Source organism: Empidonax traillii, unplaced genomic scaffold, assembly GCF_003031625.1.
Source record: "Empidonax traillii isolate 1590-97213 ecotype Southwest subspecies unplaced genomic scaffold, ASM303162v1 scaffold84:size2688230, whole genome shotgun sequence".
NCBI classification, from domain to species: domain Eukaryota; kingdom Metazoa; phylum Chordata; class Aves; order Passeriformes; family Tyrannidae; genus Empidonax; species Empidonax traillii.
Window position 1 is genome coordinate 733674 of NW_020955277.1, and position 19939 is coordinate 753612.

Genomic DNA, 19939 nt, shown 5'->3' on the forward strand with positions numbered 1-19939 from the left:
AGAGCTAATATGAGTAGTAGCAGTGGTGTTGCATTATTATTGGAACCAAATCCTCCTGCTATACTTACTTTACAAGTACTGCCACCAGCTCAGGTGAGTTCTTGATCAACAAAAAATCTTTAGGAATCAACTAATCTCTTAAGTACCATAAAATAAACCTGTTACTCCACTGATCTACTGGCTGCAAATAAACTGGGTGCAATAAGGAGCAACCAGCGTACAACCCAATTGTATCACTTCTCCAGAGCTCATTACTTCTTGTGAATTCTAGCTCTATCAAGAGAGAATAATTCAGTATTTTTAGGTCCTGAATATTGACTCATCAAAAACCGCATTTCTTCCACCATCAGTGTTGTTTGGAGTTGCTAAACTTAGTTTTGTAACACAAACACAGAGCTGCATTGGTAATCACTGCATTGTAAGAACATCTTTGAAACAATCTAATTTTAAACAGAATAATAAACATGAGTCTCCAAACTAATTTTCTTCAAAGCACATATCTTTTGAAAGTGCATAAATATTTTAGTGGATTTTTTTTCTTTGAGTTGGCAGCCAGAGAATGCATTCTGATTAAAGTGTGTAATATCCAGTCAAATAACAGATCAAATAAAAAGGACACTTAATACATGTGTAAATAATTTGAATTACAAATAAGACACTCTAGAAGGGGCTTGGCTCTAGGTTTGATATAGAGGATTAGGCTCTTGTATTAATACGTGCACTTGGTGTAGCTATTTTCAGAAGGATACTTCATCTATCATTGTCCTCGAGCACTAAGGAGGGCCAGTAAGTAAAGTGATCACACTGGTCTGTCAACACTACTTGCTTAAGACTCAGTCGTGCAAAAAGTTTAGTTTTCATATGTCCCCAACCAAAGAAGGTGCCGAAAGGTGAGTAATGTTCCTGACAGTTGCTCTGCTCTTGCCTTCCACAAAACCAGAAAATATTTTAAAAATACTTTTAAAATCATCCAAATGTTATTGATAGGTCAGTGTTAAATCCAATGTACTTCCTCAAACTACAGACACGGGCCTAGCAGATCTTTCAGAATTAATGGGAAATAAAGTCTAGTCTATTCTTTTCACAAGATTACCTTAAGGATAAAATTCAGTTTTGCATTTGGGAATGCATTAGAGAACCTGTCTTTGTACCTTTCATTTGCCAATATTTGCAAAGCATATACAGTCTGTACATTCATGGCTTTCACAAAAGATATTTAGATAGTCAATGTTAAAATAAATCTCCAAAAATTCTTACCAAAACATCTAAACTTGAAAGAAAAATAAAGGAAGGGTGATAGAAGTAAAGCAAATAGAAGAAGCTTATTTAGTTTACATTTTCAAAATGGTAGAAAAGTAAATTCTAGCTTTCAAAAGGTTATTAATTAATAGACTCTGACCACTTTGCACCTTTTTGTGCAGCATCCAGTGTACAATTCTGTAACTCACTAGCAGACTATATACTCAGTTTCTCTACTATGAACTTAATAGCATCACAAAAACAGCCAATATTAGTGCCTTTAACTACCCTTCTGAAACATAAAATAATAACTTCTGTATTGTGGCAAACTGAATCTTTCCAGTTCAACCTGTACAGAAAAACTTATTACATTCTTCACTTATGCATTTGATGTCTAGAATGTATTTTCATCAGAACTTTAACACATCCTTTCCATTCAATAACTAATAAAGAGCTGTATGAAAAACATATCAATGATGTCCTGGCTTTTGAAACCATAAGAAATGTTTATTCCCTCTTTTCCAGAGTCTAGTTAGCTTAGAATAGAGAAACCACAAGTTGCACTGTGGAAATCCTGCAGTCCTTAAAAAACCACAGCATTTGCCCAATAAAGTAGTTTCTCAATATCCATTCAAAGTCATTGTTTCTTGCCTAAAATGGTTTCGTGCTATACCCCTGCCTGAAAGTAATTTCTTAGTTTAAAAGTATCAGTGATATCTAATGATATAATGATGTTACACAGCTATTGTTCTTAGATATTATTTGTGGCTGATATAAGCAAGATGGTCTACAAGATGTTTTGTGTGCGTGTGTGTGTACTCAGAATTGCTGTAATTAAGAAACATTCAGGTAAGGTTTGTTATGCTTACCGTCTTTCTTGGTGGGTTCCGGCATTGTTACAAGAATTCTTTATTCCCAGTGAGTTTCAGCCTTTCAGATGCAGTAAGTAGTAGCCCCAAGTCCAGCTGAGAGAGTATGCAGATCAGTATGACAAGCAGAGGGTAAGAAGAATTCCTCTGCTTTATATACCGCGGCTGAAATATCAATCAAAATAGCACCTCCTCTCTTTTCAATGCAAACACTTTGAAAATTGACAGTTATGGGAAACCCTCTCACATCTGTTGTCTGCAGCCTCTGCTCCCTTGGCTTTTGGAAGGAATCTCTGCTGCATTGCATGGGGCTGATGAGAACATCTATAACTTTCTAAATTCAGCTGCACAGCTTGCTCTCTGTGTCCTCTCTGCAACATGCAGACACGTATACACACGCAGATAGAGGTTGAAAAAGTGACTGCCATGCTATTAAAGAGCCCCTCCTGCCTGCTTATGGGAACTTATGGGAAATGCCTGTATACATTTGTGCCTTTTTCCGCAACATAAAAGTGACAAATAGTTACAGACAGTATGCCTTCAGTGATACCTCATTTTATTCCTTTAAGAGAGAGTTGTGTGTAAAGACAAAGGAAGAAGTACTTTTCAGTATTAATGAAGAAAAAAGGATTAACAAAGAAAAAACTGTTTGCAGCAGTGAAGAACCTCCGTATCTCCATTCTGTTTGCACTTACTACACTTTCTTGGGTCCTTTCCCTGTAGCCACCCTCATTTCAGTTTTGGTAGGCACTATAATGTTCCTTTCAGCAGGACTATCTCATTAACTGGAGAGATCACTGTTGAGAGTTGAGATACTCTCTTTTCCACTCATCCAGGAGATCCAACACTGCTTGCCTTTGCCAAGCCAGGAAACCAGACAGAAGGAATGGAAATCCTATCTGTAGCACACGCACAGAGCCACTCAACTAAGCCACTGGGTTGCCCTCCTCTTAAACTCCCACTTAGACTCTGAGCATGTAGGCAATAGAAATGCAGGTCAAGTTAATCAGAGGGTACTGGAATTCACTTTCTTACACTCTTTTAGGATTTTGGAACAAAATGGTTGTGACTGTAGCACAATAGATGAAGTGGTCCTTTAAGGTTTCACGCTATTGAAACACATGTTCATATCATTAGCACATATCAATAAGAACTAAACTACTAGAAAGACTTCTCCGTGTATGAATACATGCAAATGTTATGGAAAACATATCTTACATCTTTGAATAAAAGTTGGAGATGTAAGAGCAGTCGTGTCTGGTTATTCTGTAGCCAACACATGCTGGTTTCCTCTGCAATACATTGTTTCCTATCTATTTAGCCATTTTACAGATATCTTATGAAGGATGGGCATTTCATTCCTTCTTTTTTTGAAGAGACCAGACCACCATCTGACATTTTTCTGCTGTGCTCATTGTGGTGTTTATTATTTGACTGATTTAGTTAAATACAGTATTTTTTACAGTGCCTGTAGAATACAGAGAAAAGGCAAGACCTCTGTCTGCATGAACTTAAACAAGGAATATTAACACTATTTCCTTCCTTCTTTCATATCACGATCTAGGTAAATCTCCTTATATCACTGCAATAATTCCCATCTTCGAAAAACAAAGAGCACTGCCCTGAAAAAGTAGCTGGGGATTTTTTCCCCTCTGTGTGAGGTGGCAGTAGGGTAGCAGTGGGGAATCAGTGCATGAACAGACTCAATAACATTGCAGAGATCACTTTTTCTTGTTCCCATTTCTTCTACTTGGATAAGCACCTGCCATCAACTCTTTCTCACTGTAAGCTTGCAATGGAGGTCCTCTCTAACCCATCACTACTGGAGTGTGACCATATTTAATCCTGTTTGTATTAACAGGGATCTCCAGAGGCATAGTTCTCAGCACCTCTTGGCACATGATGGGTGGAATGCAAAGCCCTTACAAAAGAGCCACTAAGGAAACACCATGCTGGAGAGCATCAACAGTTGCTTATCCTTACAGCCTAAAGGGCTTCCTTTACAGTAAGAGGAAGAAGGATATTCAGGAAGACAGAATCTCATTCGTAGTCAACCTTTATACTGCTAAATAAACCAGTACTGAGACCATTCACTGGAACCAGAGGCCAAGTGAAAGTACATGGTTCTCATCCGCACAGCAAAACTCCTTCACCACCCATAAACTGTGAGACTGCAGTCAAAACATATACAGGGAATGGTTGCTGGCATGTGCCTGAGTTGTGCTTAGGCATAGGTGGAAGAATGCTAGTTGGCCCAAGCCAAAATATTACCAGGGAGCATGCTAATCATCCCCCAGGACTACTATCACAGGACAACATTGGAACCCCTGCCCTAGCCCTGCTTTATTTACAGATATAGACATAGTCAGAAAACTTAAATTGTCTCTATAACCTCTGCTAGGCAGCAAGGGATGAAGATAGGTTGTGGTTAGAAAAAAAATCATGAAATACTATAGTTGCTTTTGTAGGCAGTTGAAAGATTTACTCTTCTTGAGGTCTCTGTTTTATAAGGGTCATCTGCGAGCGCAAACAAAAGGCTCTTCAGCTGCACAAAATAAATAGTGGAGTAGTAGCCATATGAAAACTAGCTCAGGTTTTCACTCTTTTCAACCCTTACTTTATACTTGTATAATTCATTGCATTTCATGTCGTGTTCACTTTTACTCTGATAAAACATTCCTGTGTTGCAACTTTCCTGTAATGTAATTTTTAATAGAATGTGCCACTGGATTAGATTTAGACTGTGATATCTCAGCATACCTTAGCACCAGAATCGATAGGCAAAGTAGTTTATTTCCTAAGAAAGTAATCCACTTTATATTTGTTTCAGTCTAATTCCCAGCTGAGTTCATGCCTTAAGCACCTACAGATACTCCATACTCCAATCAAAACAACCTAGTCACATTAGTTTATTTTTCTCCTTGCACAAATATTGTCACAATGCTGACTCCCATCTTGCTTGGGTTGTAACAATTAGTGCTTCAGTACTATTGGGACTCTCATTCTTATACTTCTTTTCCACATATGCAGAATGCACGGTAGTCATCAAGGTTGCCTGATCACTGTGTAGAAAAGAAGAATTTATTTTGTCCAATAATTGTCCAAATTGTTTTAAGACTGCCTAAAGAAGAAGAAGAAAAAAACTGTGAAGAAAGAAATTCCAGATGGTCATCTCTAGTCTTACAGTTCTTGGATCATAGAGATGTCTAAACATACTTAAAATTATACATCCACCCAAGCTGTATACCCAACCTTTATATAGGTTATTAACCTTTCTTAATAAAGGTGTACACTTTCTGTTAATAAATGCATTTATCTATTCATTCTATGAAGTTTAAATTTTTAACCATATTTTTCTGCAGTCCTGCTCTGCTTCCCTGTACATGGAGACCACTCAACTTCCCTGTACATGGAGATCACTGCAGCTTATCTTGGGAAGGAGCTGAACCAGAAGAAGCTATTAGCTCCTCTGTGCTGACTTCTGAGTGAGTGAAAGGGCCATGAACCATCTCTGGACTCAGCTGCCAGCCTACTTGCCAAATGACTGAGCCAAACCTTTCACAGAAACTGTGAAGTAGAGAGAGCTGAGCTACACCTTGTTTCTAGCTGACCTCCTGAACTTCAGTAGATAGAACTAAACGCTGTGCCATTCCCAATCATCCTTTCATTAACTTATCCTATTGCTAAAGCACCCCTATTTGCACAGGCTGCCTCATGTCTCTGGATGGAAACAGCCCTTCTCATAACTTGATATTCTCCTTCAACACACTGGTTTGTGACCTTGTATTTTATCCTTTCCATAATGTGAACGTCTTATGAACAAAATTTGCCTTCATCACAGCATGGCTTTTGTGTACCACCACAAGCCCTCTTCTTCCACCACCTCAGAGGCCAAAAATGTGAAGCTCTCTGAGCCTTTCCTTCCATGCCTGCCCCAATTAATTTTCTATGGTCTGTTTCCAAAGCATGACTATCCTATTTAAACTCTGTTCAACTCCTTGAGCAGTTTCCAAACAGCGGCTAATCAAGGCGTTGGATAATTAAATCATTCTCTCATCTGTTTTTAATAAATTCCATTGGTTAAACATCCAAAGCCCTTATTTGCACTTGCAGCTGCTAGATCTGCATCAATAGCTTCATATTTGCTGCTATTTCAAGGACTGAAGTCTCTCACTTACTTCAGTCTAAAGTAATTGTCTGTTTGTTGCCAGAGAAAAATCTTCATCTTGTCACCAAGCCAAAAGATCAGGACACTCCCAGCAGACCTCAGAGACAAGTTTTTAACCAAAGTATTTAAACAAATGTTAATCATATGTCTTAGTTTTAGGTAGTCCTATGAGGAGGAGGGGATTGGACTTTGTGATCCTTATGGATCCCTTCTAGCTTGAGATGCTCTATTTAAAATTTTCTCACTGAAAAGTTTCATCAATACTGAGAAAAGCTGATCAACTGCGATAATAATACAGGGCAGAAATGATCTGTTTAGATGAGAATAGGAAAGGATTCCCAGTCTGCACAGAAAAAAATCTGGAAATAGCGCCCAAAATGCTAATGTGCCTATGTGTTTATGTTAAAAAAATAAACAGCATCTTGGTTTTGTTCTTAATAAACGATGCAGAGTTTTGGGGTCTTAGAAAACAATTTTCCACCAGCCTTAATATTTGGAGCTTTGGAGCCTTCAGGAAATAGTTATTTACAGAGCCCAAGAATGAAGGATAAAGGATAAGAAGCAATAGCTCATGGAGTTTCCTCTCCCATCAAGAGGAACACATAAATATGCTTCTTCAGGAGGACACTGGAATGAGGTTTGACAGTGCCCAAGCCCCATCCAAGTCCGACATCCTCTCCCATTAGGCCTGAAAAGCCTGTTCTCCATGCTTAGAATACATTTAGTGCAGGTAGGTCTGTGTGCAGCTGCAGTGCCAGCTGCAGGTTGAGCTCTGGTTGGCAGGAACCCAAGGCAAGAGGCTGTAACCTGGCACTGACCCTTTACCTAACAAAGGGCATGGGGACCTGTGGTCCCAGCCAGGTGACCAGACCCAGAGACACAGAAGGAGGAAAGGACTCAGCTGGAGGACCACAGACTTTCACAGGCTTAGACTGTGATCTGAGGGAATCCTTAGTTTGTGTCCCTCCTTGGAGGCATCCAGCTCAAGCTGTTATTTTATTGTATCCTGATTAAATTATTTTAAGGATCCAGACATCTGAGACTCTACTATGGGAAACCTGGGGTCAATCTGGTGAGGAAACCTTGTCTGACTGTGTGAGGCTGGTGTGTGTAGGGAGTCAAGCAAGATACTTGTCACTCACTGGACCGACCTGCTGCTGACATGGTCCCAGCTCAGATAGTGAGGTGTGACTGCCAGAGTGGCTCCTCAATGGTCAGAAAGGAAAGTTTTCTTAACACTCCATGTCCACAACAGAATTGCATCATAGTGATGAGATTTTATGCTCAGATTCTGCCTTTACCACATAGTCTCATGAAAATAGAACATTATAGACTCTGGTGAATTTATTTATTATTGTCAGTGGTATTTGATGTCACTGATAATCTGCAGAGCAATTTTTTCTTTTTTACCAGTGAAAATAACAAATCCATGATTTGAATTTTTATCATGCTGGCAAGTGGAAAGCTAAAAATGTACAAACAAAAAATGCAGAACTTCTATTTTTGCAAGGGAAGAATGTTTTGTATTGGGATATTTGTTACTTTTAAAATCTCCATCTAATTTGTGAAGGCAGTCCTTTCTGTCTGACATCTTTGCTGAACTTGTTAGTGTTGATGAGAGACACCTGGATTTACCTGTACAGCTTAATTTAATCACAGCCTTGCAGTGTAGACCTGCCAGGAAGAAAAAACCTTTCCTGCCCTGTCACACGCTCTACTTTTCAGCCATGTAAATGACACATGACCTTTGCTGAGAATTGATGAGAAATACTTTCTGTATTGATGTAGCATCCACAAATGGGGTCTTACTCTATCTAGCAAGACGAGGGAAGATTAAACTTTAAAGCCCACATTGCTTTTTTTTTCCAAGGCAGTCGGCTTGGAGACACTTCAAGGCATGTACAAGATGTCGTTGACAGATAAACACCACTTCTCAGCTTTACCTTCTGCCTTACAATGACCCAAAGGGTGACATTACTGTGTAAGCAACACAAGCCCCATGGTGTCCTATAGCAGTCAGAGTGTTTCCTTTCTGGCAGTAAATTCCAGTGCACTGAGGCACTCAGCACCAAAGTCAAGAGCCAATCCCTAGGTCAGGGCAGCAGGCAAAACAGCAGGAGGAGGAAGGAGAGCAGCTTCTTTGTGTCAACTGCTTGGCTGGATCACTCAGAAAAAGTTAAGATGAGGGTTGCTAAGAAAGGAAAAGTGAACTTTGCCACTGCGCTTTAAGAGAGCCAGGGTTTGTTTTGCTCTGTTTTTAGGAGGAAATGTGAAAGACAACCTTACAGACAGGAGAGGAGAGAGACATTGTAGCTCAGGTTGTTGTTCTTACTTCTGCAGGTGAAGCTGGGAGCAGCTCCTCACCTGAGCTATGCCTAGGTAAGCAAGACCCATGCTGGGTTTACATGCTCCATTGTACTGGAATCTGTTTGTGAATGCCTAATGCAGGATATAAAGCAGAGGTTTCTTTGGACCTGATTTGACCCCTTCATTAAGTATGGGAAATTTACCTCAGCAGCTTAAAAAGAGCATTTGATTTGACCCAGCAGATTATGGTGTGTCACACTGGTGCTGTGTCACCACCACTGGACAGTGAGGCCTGGGATGAGAAAAATGTCCCTTCATCATCATAAACAGAGAGCTCTAATCTTGAGTTCTTTCTGAGAACTGCATTTTTTGTTGCTGTTGTTTTTTTTCTGATGTGAATATAGAATTTCACCATTGAGGTTGGTGGATTCATTTTAAATTACTTTCAGTTCATTTGATCTCTCTTATTAGCAGTCTGCAAAATTTCAAAAACATGGCTGTACAAATTCAGCCCTGAAAATTCCTGAAATCCATAACTACCCCAACAATAGCACAGATCTTCCCAAATTCTTTTTTCTGAGTCTGTTTCCCTACTGGTTACAAGCAACATGTTCCAGTTTCAGGATGCTGCAGGTACCTCATACCCAAAGATGCACAACCTCTGTATTATGGGAATTACTTGTACAGGGCCTCCAAATGGAAGTACTAGAAATAAATTGATATTATAAGTCCTTATTTTGTGTCCTTTAGAATTTTAAATATTGTAGTCTTACAAGTTTCAATACTTCACTGAGGTAGACGAGTATTTAAAAAACACAAAATAAATTATATAAATCTAAGTGTCAAAGTCCATTAACATTCAAAGAAAACCATCCAAATCCAAACATGAAGGGGCTGAAAACTGAAATTAACTATTTGATAGCCTGAAAATATTGTGAAAGTGGCCATTTCCGTTCAGATTATCGCCATCTAAGGTTACCCTCTCATTATAATAATCCTATGGAGGTGTTTAACAGAAATGCATTCAATTCCCAGGTATCCAAAGGAGTTCACACACATCATCTTAGGCAGCTTCCTTAGCCAGGACATACCAAAGTTCTCTCTTTGTAAATTGGGGTTGATAGCCCATTCTCTTACCCTACAGCTATCATCATCTTTGCTTCCTTAGTGAACCTGTGGAGAGTGCATCTGTACTGGTTTGCAGAGTGGAACCTTAATCTTAGCTGCTATTACGATATGTTATCACTATTTACAATGACTAAAAGATACTGCTGGATATGAAGAGATGGAATAAAAGGTGTCAAGTACTGGAGATGGTATTATCTTTTATCTATTAAATCATTTGTTCTTAGCATAACTGCAGTATAATTATACCATATATATACAGCATAGCTGCAGTATAATTATAACACTAGGCTAATTTGTTTGGCATATTAATTGTATAGTTCCTGAGACACGCAATCCAGTGCTGCTGTGGACTGCCTCTGTCAGGATTGGTCCATTCTCCCCTCCCTTCTCTCTTCCTCTTTCCTCAGCCAGGAGGCCTTGTTCCCTTACTTGTGCCGGCCCTATGCAGGATGAGTCAGTTCAGCTTACTGATCTGAGTGTATCTTACTCTTTTGGAGCAGGAGATACACTATTTCTGGTGGCTGAGCTGGCTGAAGCAATGCCCTCTATCAGCCCTGTGATTGCTGGATGTGAGGCAAAGGGAACACACGGCAAGGGAGTGGGACTGTCTCTCTTAGCTGCAACCTACACACACATAGTGTTAGGTTTAACAGGAAATTATACTCTCGTTGTGTCGGAGGTCCACAGTTTATAAACATCCACTTCCCATTCTGGAAGATATTTGAGATACGTGTGAATTACTGCATATCGATCTCTTAATTCAAAAAACATCTGTTGTATGGAGAGATTTTCTTTAATTTAACCAAATCTTTTTTCCTTTATATGGGATGAAAAAAGTCAAATTCCTTTCAAACCTCAGGGGTCCCATTGATTCACTGAGGACAGTGAACAGGGCCTGCAGGGGACATGACTGAAAAGACAGGACCATCCACTGGGAGCACAGGGCAAACCTGCAATAATTAGCTGTGAATCTGCCTTGATGGAGGCCTCCACCTTCTCATTAAGAAGGGAGGTTTATTCAGTTTTCATCACTTGCTCTATGAACCCTTGTAACTTTGTGGTTCCCCCTGACCTTGACAGATGGTGATGATGTACCTTCTTCCTATGTCCATTATGTGACAAAAGGAAGGACATACCCCCTTTCTGCTCTAAGAAGTGTTCATCTTTTATGTAACATACTTGATATGGCTGAATGACAGCAATGTGGTGGCAAGACCTTAGCTTCATTTATGAACACCTACTGGCTTTAATATGGACAGCCTGTTCGTGCTAGTATTTCCAGAGTCCTTGTGACCCCTGTCCACTTTGAGTCAGCAGTGGGCTGGATGTTAATGGTATCTTTTAAATGAGTTATGAGGAGATTTCCTTGGGGAAAACCCTGTGTGTAGAATATTCTGACTTGAAGTTCTTGGAGATCATCCAGCACTAATTTTAAAGGTAGGCCGTGTCTCAAAAAGTTACATGAATTGTTAAGATTAAATATTAAAAAACCCTGTTAGAATAGTTAACATGGACTTACTGCATTAATTAAACACCACAAACAGCCTGGTTAAAATAGGCTAGATAGAATATTTTATATATAAAGGAATAACAAAGACAAGTCATGGTATTTGAAGATCCACAGGAGAACATCAAAGAACAGGAGCCCAGAGATCTGGTTCTTAGTCTTTTCCCTCGGCTCCTAGTCTGTCTGAGGTATGTGCTGCTTTCTTGATCTTTGAAACTTGGAAGAGAAACCCCAAGGGGATATATTTCACTTTTGCCCTGGGCTGCACATATGACGTTCAGAACAGACACTTCTTTTGACTTTTGGGGTGACATTCTTTGTGCTTCAGTTTTAGTGAGTGCAATGCAAGCTTCTGCATCTGAACTCATTTTTCCCAGCCAGGCAGTCAGTGGAGTTTTAGTCAGAGGTCTCAGTTCAGTTACTTGAACATGATCATGTACAGCCATGTGAGAGTGCCCTCCCATGTCCACCATGGCCTCCCATTTTCCCTGCACCAAGTCTGGTGTCAAATCCATCTCTTTCATATGATTAAGTAACTACAGATAACTCTGATGGCACTAGGCATCTATCTTCAGGGAGCTAAACTAAGCCCTTATCAAATGAGGCTTACATGGCAATGAAGAAGTGAATTTTAGGATAAGGTATTGCATATTCTGGAATTCAATGGTGATGCCCCTTACAGTGACCAGCCCATATGTCAGTGCTCCAGCACAGATTTCCAGAGGGCCCTTCTCAATGCATCTTTCACAAGAATTAATGATCATGAGAGATTTTTAGGCTCATAACTTCAGTAATATATTGGATGTCCAAAAGTAAGCCATCTCATGTGCCCTTCCCCTCTCCCACCGGCTCCTCAAAGCTGCCTCGTGTACCAAACCCCAGTGCTTGTGCAGCTTCTCCCTGAGTGGCCACAGTAGATCAGCTCAGTTTGGTGTTTCAGCCTTACAGTGGTGGTGCACCCCACAGAACTGTGTGTGAGCCAAAGTCTTTCATCTGTTCATACATGAGCCGTTCAACTCCATCTCTTCTCCACCTCCTGGGTTCTAACTATTCCTATCTCAATGGTACAATGATGTTTTGGGCCATTTTTAAAAAAATAATTTGTTTGGTTTATTAAAAAAAAAAAAAAAAGAAAAGGTTGGTATTGCAGGCACTCTTCTATGGGAAAAATCCCTCTTCCAAAAATAAATCCTTCCGGCTCAAGTTAGAGCCTGAGGCTTAGGGTATTAGCAGTCTGGAACCATAACAATACAAACATATGAGAAGCCCAAACAGGGCTGAACAGCAATTGTGCACTATGCCATCACTGCTTTCTTGTTACTAGTTCAGTAACTCTTGTGGGATTGCTTCCACAGGATTTTGCCTGAATATTGACTGCATAAGCAGGAAGACTGTGCTATCTACTGGTACCTTAACAAGCATGACAACCTTTTTTTTCTTTCAAGTGCTAAATTTAAAAAAACCTGTTCTTGTGGCTTGAAAAATATCAGCAGTAAACTGATTATTTTTATGGTTGAAAATGCTTTATTATATAACTTTCTCAGGCAGGTGGTGTCAGTCCATCCCTTGCCCTGCCCAGAAAGAACCAGCCACGGTCCCACTTGGAATGCTTCTTCCTCATGAGTCATACAGCAAACCTTTACTATGGGCATTTTGACCAATTCAGCTGGACAGTGCTCAAGACTCCCTCCTCTACTGCCTTCTCACAGGTATGGGGTAGCAGTTTAAGCAGTTACTGTCATCTCAGCTGGTTTCTTCTCACCCTCCCTTGGCTTCAGCACTGATTCCAGCTAGGGGTGTTAACTGCACACTAAAGCAGACCAGGAGAACTCTCAGGTTGTTTCATATTCTCAGGCTGTCTTAGGCATTTGGGGCTACCTGAAAATGACCTCTTCTTAAACCCTTATGCTTGTTTCACCAGCAACCATCTAGCTAACATGTCAAAGGACTCCCAATGTATTCCAAAAGAGACTGTTATTCCTGCTCAGTCCTATCTCCTGTCTCAAATCTCTCCCCCTCTCCTGTTTCCTCTGTTCATGTTCTGCAAATTGTTGTCTGTCGTATGCTTTTGCCAAGGATCAAGCTGCAGAGAACTATAAAAATAGAGGAAAAAAACCAAACTATCAGATTTCTGCAATGTCAAAAGTATCAGTCAGTATGTTCTGTGTAGCACTATCATTTTCCCTTGACATTAAACATTATGAACAAGGATAAATGTCACATTAGTGAATGTCACATCATTTTCTGAATATGCTTCTGTTCGGTTTAAAAAAAATAATAAAAAAATACAGAATTTAAAGGTGGCTACCAAACCCAATATTCAAATTTTAGTCTAGATTTCAGAAGCCCTAAACTGTCATGAGGAGCAGCTGCATTCTTTACAACACTGTCACAGTTTGTCACAGTCATCTAAATATAGGCTTAAGAACCCAAATTCAGGTTCCTAGTTTTTAAAATCCTAGTTTTATTGTACTGAAAATGAGCAGATATGCCAATGGAGTTAATACTACATAATAATGAATATGCAGAGCAGAATTTCTAAACCCATCCTCTATCGTCCCCTTGAAGAAGCCAGGGTAGTGTTCATACCTAAAGAACTGAGTAAAATGGGTGAAAATCTCCATGTCCATTTGCCGGTGATAATGAAAATCATCAGCTGGGAAAAGTTGGCCTCTGGCTTTCTCATCACTGAAAGCCATTAGACCAGGAGCTGGAGTAGACATGGTATCCTCAGGAACTGAGCAACATATACAACAGATTAGAAAGTTAAAATCCTACCTACCTTCTCCTTGTTGCCATGCAGGTCTGTGGAACACCACACAGGTCAATTTTGTCCTCATCTGGGAGTTGTATAAATCTCAGAATGACAGTCTTTGTCCTGACAGGCAGATATCTATAAGATGCCTACTGGCACAGAGTCGTAATTCAGAGGGAGTTAGTCTTTTCAGGACAATAAGAACTTGGAGAATATTTTAAACAAGAGGATGAAAGACTTTTGAACTACAACTAAGATGTAATTCAGTTTCTATAAGACATTCCAGAAAAAGAGAAAGAAAATGTTGTGATAGGTAGGATGAAAGAGATGCAAGCAAAGAAAGCTAAGTCTGGACTATGGCACCTTCAGGGGTTGGAAAAGTGAGAAGATGAAATGCAGTTTGGCATGATGAAAAAGGAGAAAGCAGTGAAAAGATTCAAAGTGATATAAAGTACCAAAGAATGGAGTGATTCTATTGATAAACCTTTCTTGAGTTACAAAATGAGGTTAAAGCATAAAGGGGATATTTAGTCTGAAGATGACATGAATAACTGAATAACTGAAATAGCTTTGGTGTAAGCCACAATTTTGCCAAACAAAATGTTTGATTAGCCATGCTCATTCACACAGTTATGGTGTAGGAACAAATATATTTGCACAGAGGTGTGCTTCTCCCCAAGTACTTATCCCACTGAACCTAGTGGTGTTCCTTGATGCAACTGCTGGTGGGAATGTATGAAAAGGCCGTCTGGGAATTCAAAGAGAATGCAAAAATCCGTCATACTCCAAAGAAACTCTTCTACCCTCCAGGTAAGGATGTGATTTCCCAGCACTTGCAGGAAGAAGGGCAAAGGGGGTCAGCTATTGATTCTTGCACAGGAAGAAGTTTTGACAAAACAAATTAAGCTGTCTCTGAAGGTGCCCATTTTTCAGAAGTCTAAATAGTGTCACCCACTGTTACACAAGTTAAAAAAAAAAAAAAAGTGTCTATCAGCCATCATCTTTCCAGATATTAAGGAACATCCAGCTGCCCAGTTACCCAGACATTGACTTAAACAAAATTTTAACCCTCTGTCTGTTGGATCTCATTCTAGCAAACACTGCAGACTAACTGGGCTCTGATATAATGCAGCTTTCTTGTATTTTTATAAAGCTGGCTTCTAATCCTGTCCTAGACACTAAATTAACCTTCCTGCCCTTAGCATTTTGGATGGAAAAACTGACTAACTTACTGAGGAAAGGTCTACTGTAAATAATACTAGCCCTTGATTTTGTCACTATTTAGTAAATGGTGCTACCAGGAGCCAGCAAACTCACACCAAGTACTATTTTACTTACTCAGCAACTGAGAGCATATCAAAGAGCAAAGTATGCTTGCTAGAGATGATTGGGGGATCAAAATGTGCTCTCTCTCCTCCTTAATAACAACTTAATATCTAAGTTTATAGGAATCCCTATCTGGGATGCCCTTTGGACATTTGCATATGTATCTCAGATTACATTATTGAGTTGCTTAGCAGGCTGCACACACCATTTGATAAAAACTTATAATGCTAAGAACTGAGCTATATTTTTCAAAAACCTCATAGTTTTCTAATATTTTCACTATAGCAAAGATTACAGGACTGTGTCTTTAGATTTTCATGAGTTCAATTCCCTATATGCTGTTCTGTTATTGATTGAATCTATCATAGTTCCTTTTTACACTTTTTACCTTCTCTTTTCTGTCTCTTTTTTGTTAAAGTAAAAAACCTCTATCTTAGAATTTGCTACCCTGTGTGTGTAGTCCCCCACTTTAATGCTGTTCATTTGTCTCACTATTCCAGTCTACTCCTGTTTCTATTTTACAACATTGCATGCAATGAAGCTTCTGGGAGAAGGCACTGAAGGATGTATCTCTGAGTCAATGGGGCTCTTTGGACTTGTTGATTCTGCTACCAGCAGACCTGCACGTCTTCAAGCACGTTCTCCTGTGATCGATCACTGTGTAGCAGAGGCAGTTTGCCCATCCAGCTGGTGAAGCTGATAGTGTCAAACCCAGATGAACAGGTTTGTATCTGCTAACTTCCCTTCTGGGGGATGTAGCTCCTTTCTTCAGGTCTGTCACTGAGGCATATTTTGGCTCAACCTTTCTAGACACCTCCTCTTCACTGACATTGCTTTCCTCACTGGAGGTATCACGGAGGTTGTATTGCACTGGCAGTATCCCTTGGCACAGTGTCAGTCTGACTCATCTTCCATTTCATTACAGGGTCTGAAAACAGCTGCAGCTGTCAGAGGTTTGCAGTTACTTTGAAGCATTATGATAAAACTGTGCTTACGAGATTATTCTGGTAAATGCAGCCTCCACGGTATTAGAAGAAAAGTACAAAAAATGAAGTCTCTTGCAATGCATTATGGTCACAATTCCCAAGAATTGCCCAACTTTGAGCAATTGCACAGTAATCCATAACTACAAAACAAAAACTAACACCCTGTTGCATGGTGACAAGAAAAACAGTTAAGACAGAAAATATAACAGAACTGCAAAATACAATACAGCATAATATAACACATAGTGTAATGCAGACACCTTTACAACTTAATCCTTTGCCATTACTTGAATTTATTTTTCTGTGCAGTGGGAGTGTTTCATGAGTATAATATTTTTTCCTTTACTTTTCTTAAGAGGGCAATAACAGGCCATGCTTCTTACTTCAGCGTAATTCCTGGAATTTTTAAGATTTCCATTTTACATGTGGTGACAATTTTTCATATGAATCAAATTTACAGATATGCACATGCAAACTCTGCAAAGTGCCGACTCCTTCCTTTTATTAAAAAGAGTCCCGTGCACAAGATCAGCACCGTGAACATGTAAACATGTGAAAAACTTGGCTTGCAAGAATAGGTCAACTAACATAAATACAAGAAATTGTACTATAGTGATGAGTGCACTGTAGGTCCTGCCACATAAACCTACCCATTTAAAGGATACCTGCCTGTATCTAAACTGGGTAGTGGTACCAGATTTAGCTGTGGCAGGCAGGAATACAGTACAGGATACGGTACCATACAAGAGGTTGGATAGATATTTGGGTGGAGGTTGCAGGCTGTACAGAGCTCTGTGTCACTGTGACTACTATAATCAATCCTTGAAATAGTTTTCTTGAAACTGCAGCCATGACAGGGCAGACTTAATCTCTGAATATCTGGTGGTTCAGCTCTAATCTACTGTTTCTGTACTGTCCTGAGAACAGTCATGAATCTGTTTCCACTGTCCCAGCCAGAAACTGGGAAAAAAAATTAGGTCTACTGTCAAAGCTAGAAAACAGATAACTTTTGAAACTTGAGTTTTTGTAAGCGTACTCTTTAAATTAACTGAATTTCTCATGTATAATTATTTATGCAATTTCAAACTAAGATAATTATGAAGTATCAAACACATCTTTCTGTAAAAGCAACTCATCTTTTACAAAATTGTTGAAGGTGTTACAGCAATATAATAAGTCTTTGTTGGAGCACAGAAAAATTCCTATGTAATTTCGAATTTCGGTGATTTTATACATTTTCCTGCCAAGGAGAATTCCATCATTCAAGCCAAACCTTGGGTTCCCTTTCTGATGTTTGATAAGAATACAGAGACTGGCTCTTACTTTTTTTATAAACCATTTTCTTCAAAACCAAACAGTGCCTCAAGACACCCTCTGCAGTGGGGGAGGCAACAGCATTTCATTTTTTGTTGAGGATCATTTTCTTATAAAACAGACAGAGGTCTGAGACAAATGGATACAGCTTTATGCTGATGACCAGAGCCAACAGAAGCAACGTCCCAACTTCTTGGGACCAAGAGATAAGAATGTATGGAAAATCATCCCAGCATTGTGAAAGTGGAGACGGCACAAGAAATAAAAACCTATTTTGATTTTGACTGTTACTTACATTGCAATATTCTATTTTTGTTTAATTTTGCCAGCATTTCAACTTGCCCAGAACTCAATTGGAGACTCAGAGCAATGCTGTTTTCTCCCAGTGTATTATGTGCAGGCAGCCAGTTGACATTTATGTTGCTTTGGAGTAATATATCACAAGGAGAACAAGCAGTTGCTGTTCCTGATGATGTCAAGGTGATGGCACGATGGAAGTTTTCATACTATCCCTGGAATTGCAAGGCAGGAGACACCCGCTGTCTGGGCAGCCGCAGGCAAGGGCTACTTTGCATAGTAGTCACTGTGCTCTTGGAAATCAGAGAGGATATATCCAAAGTCAGATAAAACAGGAGTGGGTTCAGACTTTTGCAACAGCCCTTGCCTTTCCTGCATGCCATTTTAAAGATCTTTTTAGTTTGTGTTTATCTCTTTATTCCCAACTGATGGCTATGGCCAGAGTTCTGGAGGAAGGGCAGCTGTTTCCCTGTTAGAAACTATAAGCACATACTGTGCCAAACCCACAATATTTTTATTTCATGAGAGGTTTCATGACAACTCCAGCCAAGAGGCTCTGACAAGACTTGAAAAATCACTGCAGCTTTGTCACTTATCTAAACTATAACTAGATACTTATCTAACTGTCAAATCCAGAGTAAATATCTGCACAGAGAATTGAGAAGCCTTTTCCACACAACAGGGGCAGTTGGGACCATGGATTCAGGTATCAGCCTTCCAGAGGGCCAGCTCAGAGCTGGGAAGGAAAAGACAGGCAATGTCTGGCTCTGTCCCCTCACTACTATCTTCCATGCAGAGTGGCTAAGCTAGCATGAGAAGGCAGATTAGTGACAGATTACTTCCCCTCTTCTCTGTAACTCCTAGAAGCAAGGGTGATGCAAGAAGGATCCTCCCGCTCAGAGGTTTTCCTCCAGCTCAGACTGTCAGCTCGCTCCTGCCCCAGCCCAGCTTATCTACCACCTGTTTCTCAGAGCTGTGCCCAAAAGTTGTAGTCTTAGTCCAGTTACATCAAAAATAGAGAGAGGGCGAAAAAAAAAGGAAACTCTAACATTGCAGAGGAAGACAGCATAGGAGAGCAATGATGCAGCAGGATATCAGCAACAAGAGGTTTAGAATTAATTAATTCTTATGAGGGCACAATAACAAAAAAAAAAAGAAACCTAGGTTATTGTTGAAGAGGTGGTGGCATACGGTTATTCTAGCAACACTGACACTTCTGCACATGTTCAGAAGAAAACCTAAGCTTGTATAAAAGCCAGAAGTTGGAAAACAAAGTGAAAGAACAGAAATATTGCAATCCTTAAAAAGTCTAGAGAGAGAACTGCGTAACTCTAGATCTGGCAGCCTGACTTCAGTTCCAGGTAGAATATTAGCTAGACCTGAGAGGAGCATCTATTTTTACTTGGATAGAGCAGACAGACCTATTGGCTTAAAGCCAAGCAGGATTTGGGAAAGAGACAATGCCAAAGAAATGTGAGAGCCTTTTTTAATATGGTATCTGCGTGGGTGCTTTTTTTGCAAAAAAGACATGTGCCATATGGAAACAGTTTAAAAAACGCCTGGATAAGAATTCAACAAAATAATAAGCAAGCATTTACACACATGCTAGAGAATATCCTTGTACTTCTTTAAAGTGTATCTTTTTACCCACGTATTTTCTTCATAACAAGGCAAAATGTATTTTGATCAACATAATTCAGAAAATAAACATGGGATAGGCATAGTAGAAGACAGCTACCCTCCTACTTAACATTTTTATTTCTTTCAGTTCCTTTCTTCCTTCCGTCCTTCTCTTTCACCTGTTCTCTCTCTCTTTTTCTCTTACTATTTCTCCCTTTCTTTTTCTCTCCCCTATTTACTCTCTCTCATACACATCTTGCATACAAACACATGCCTTCATCCTTATTGGTTTGTTTGAGATGCTGACCACAGGCTGCTGAGATGAGCAACACTGAAGGAGCACAATTAGAAGAACTTAGAAAAAAAAAGAGAAACTCAATATTCCATGTCTCAAGAGATGGAATCAGTGCTCAATTTACTCTT

General features: G+C 39.7%; 1 protein-coding gene across 2 annotated transcripts in view; it reads right to left on the minus strand.

The window, feature by feature from the left end:
* Nucleotides 1-2227, minus strand: part of MYBPC1 (myosin binding protein C, slow type) — a 75455-nt gene extending 73228 nt beyond the window's left edge. For both annotated transcript variants that reach the window (XM_027881143.1, XM_027881144.1), the window contains exon 1: nucleotides 2109-2227. In XM_027881143.1, the coding sequence (XP_027736944.1) occupies nucleotides 2109-2133 (25 nt within the window). In that variant the 5' untranslated portion in view covers nucleotides 2134-2227. The remainder of the gene's footprint in view (nucleotides 1-2108) is intronic.
* Nucleotides 2228-19939: the final 17712 nt, after the last annotated feature.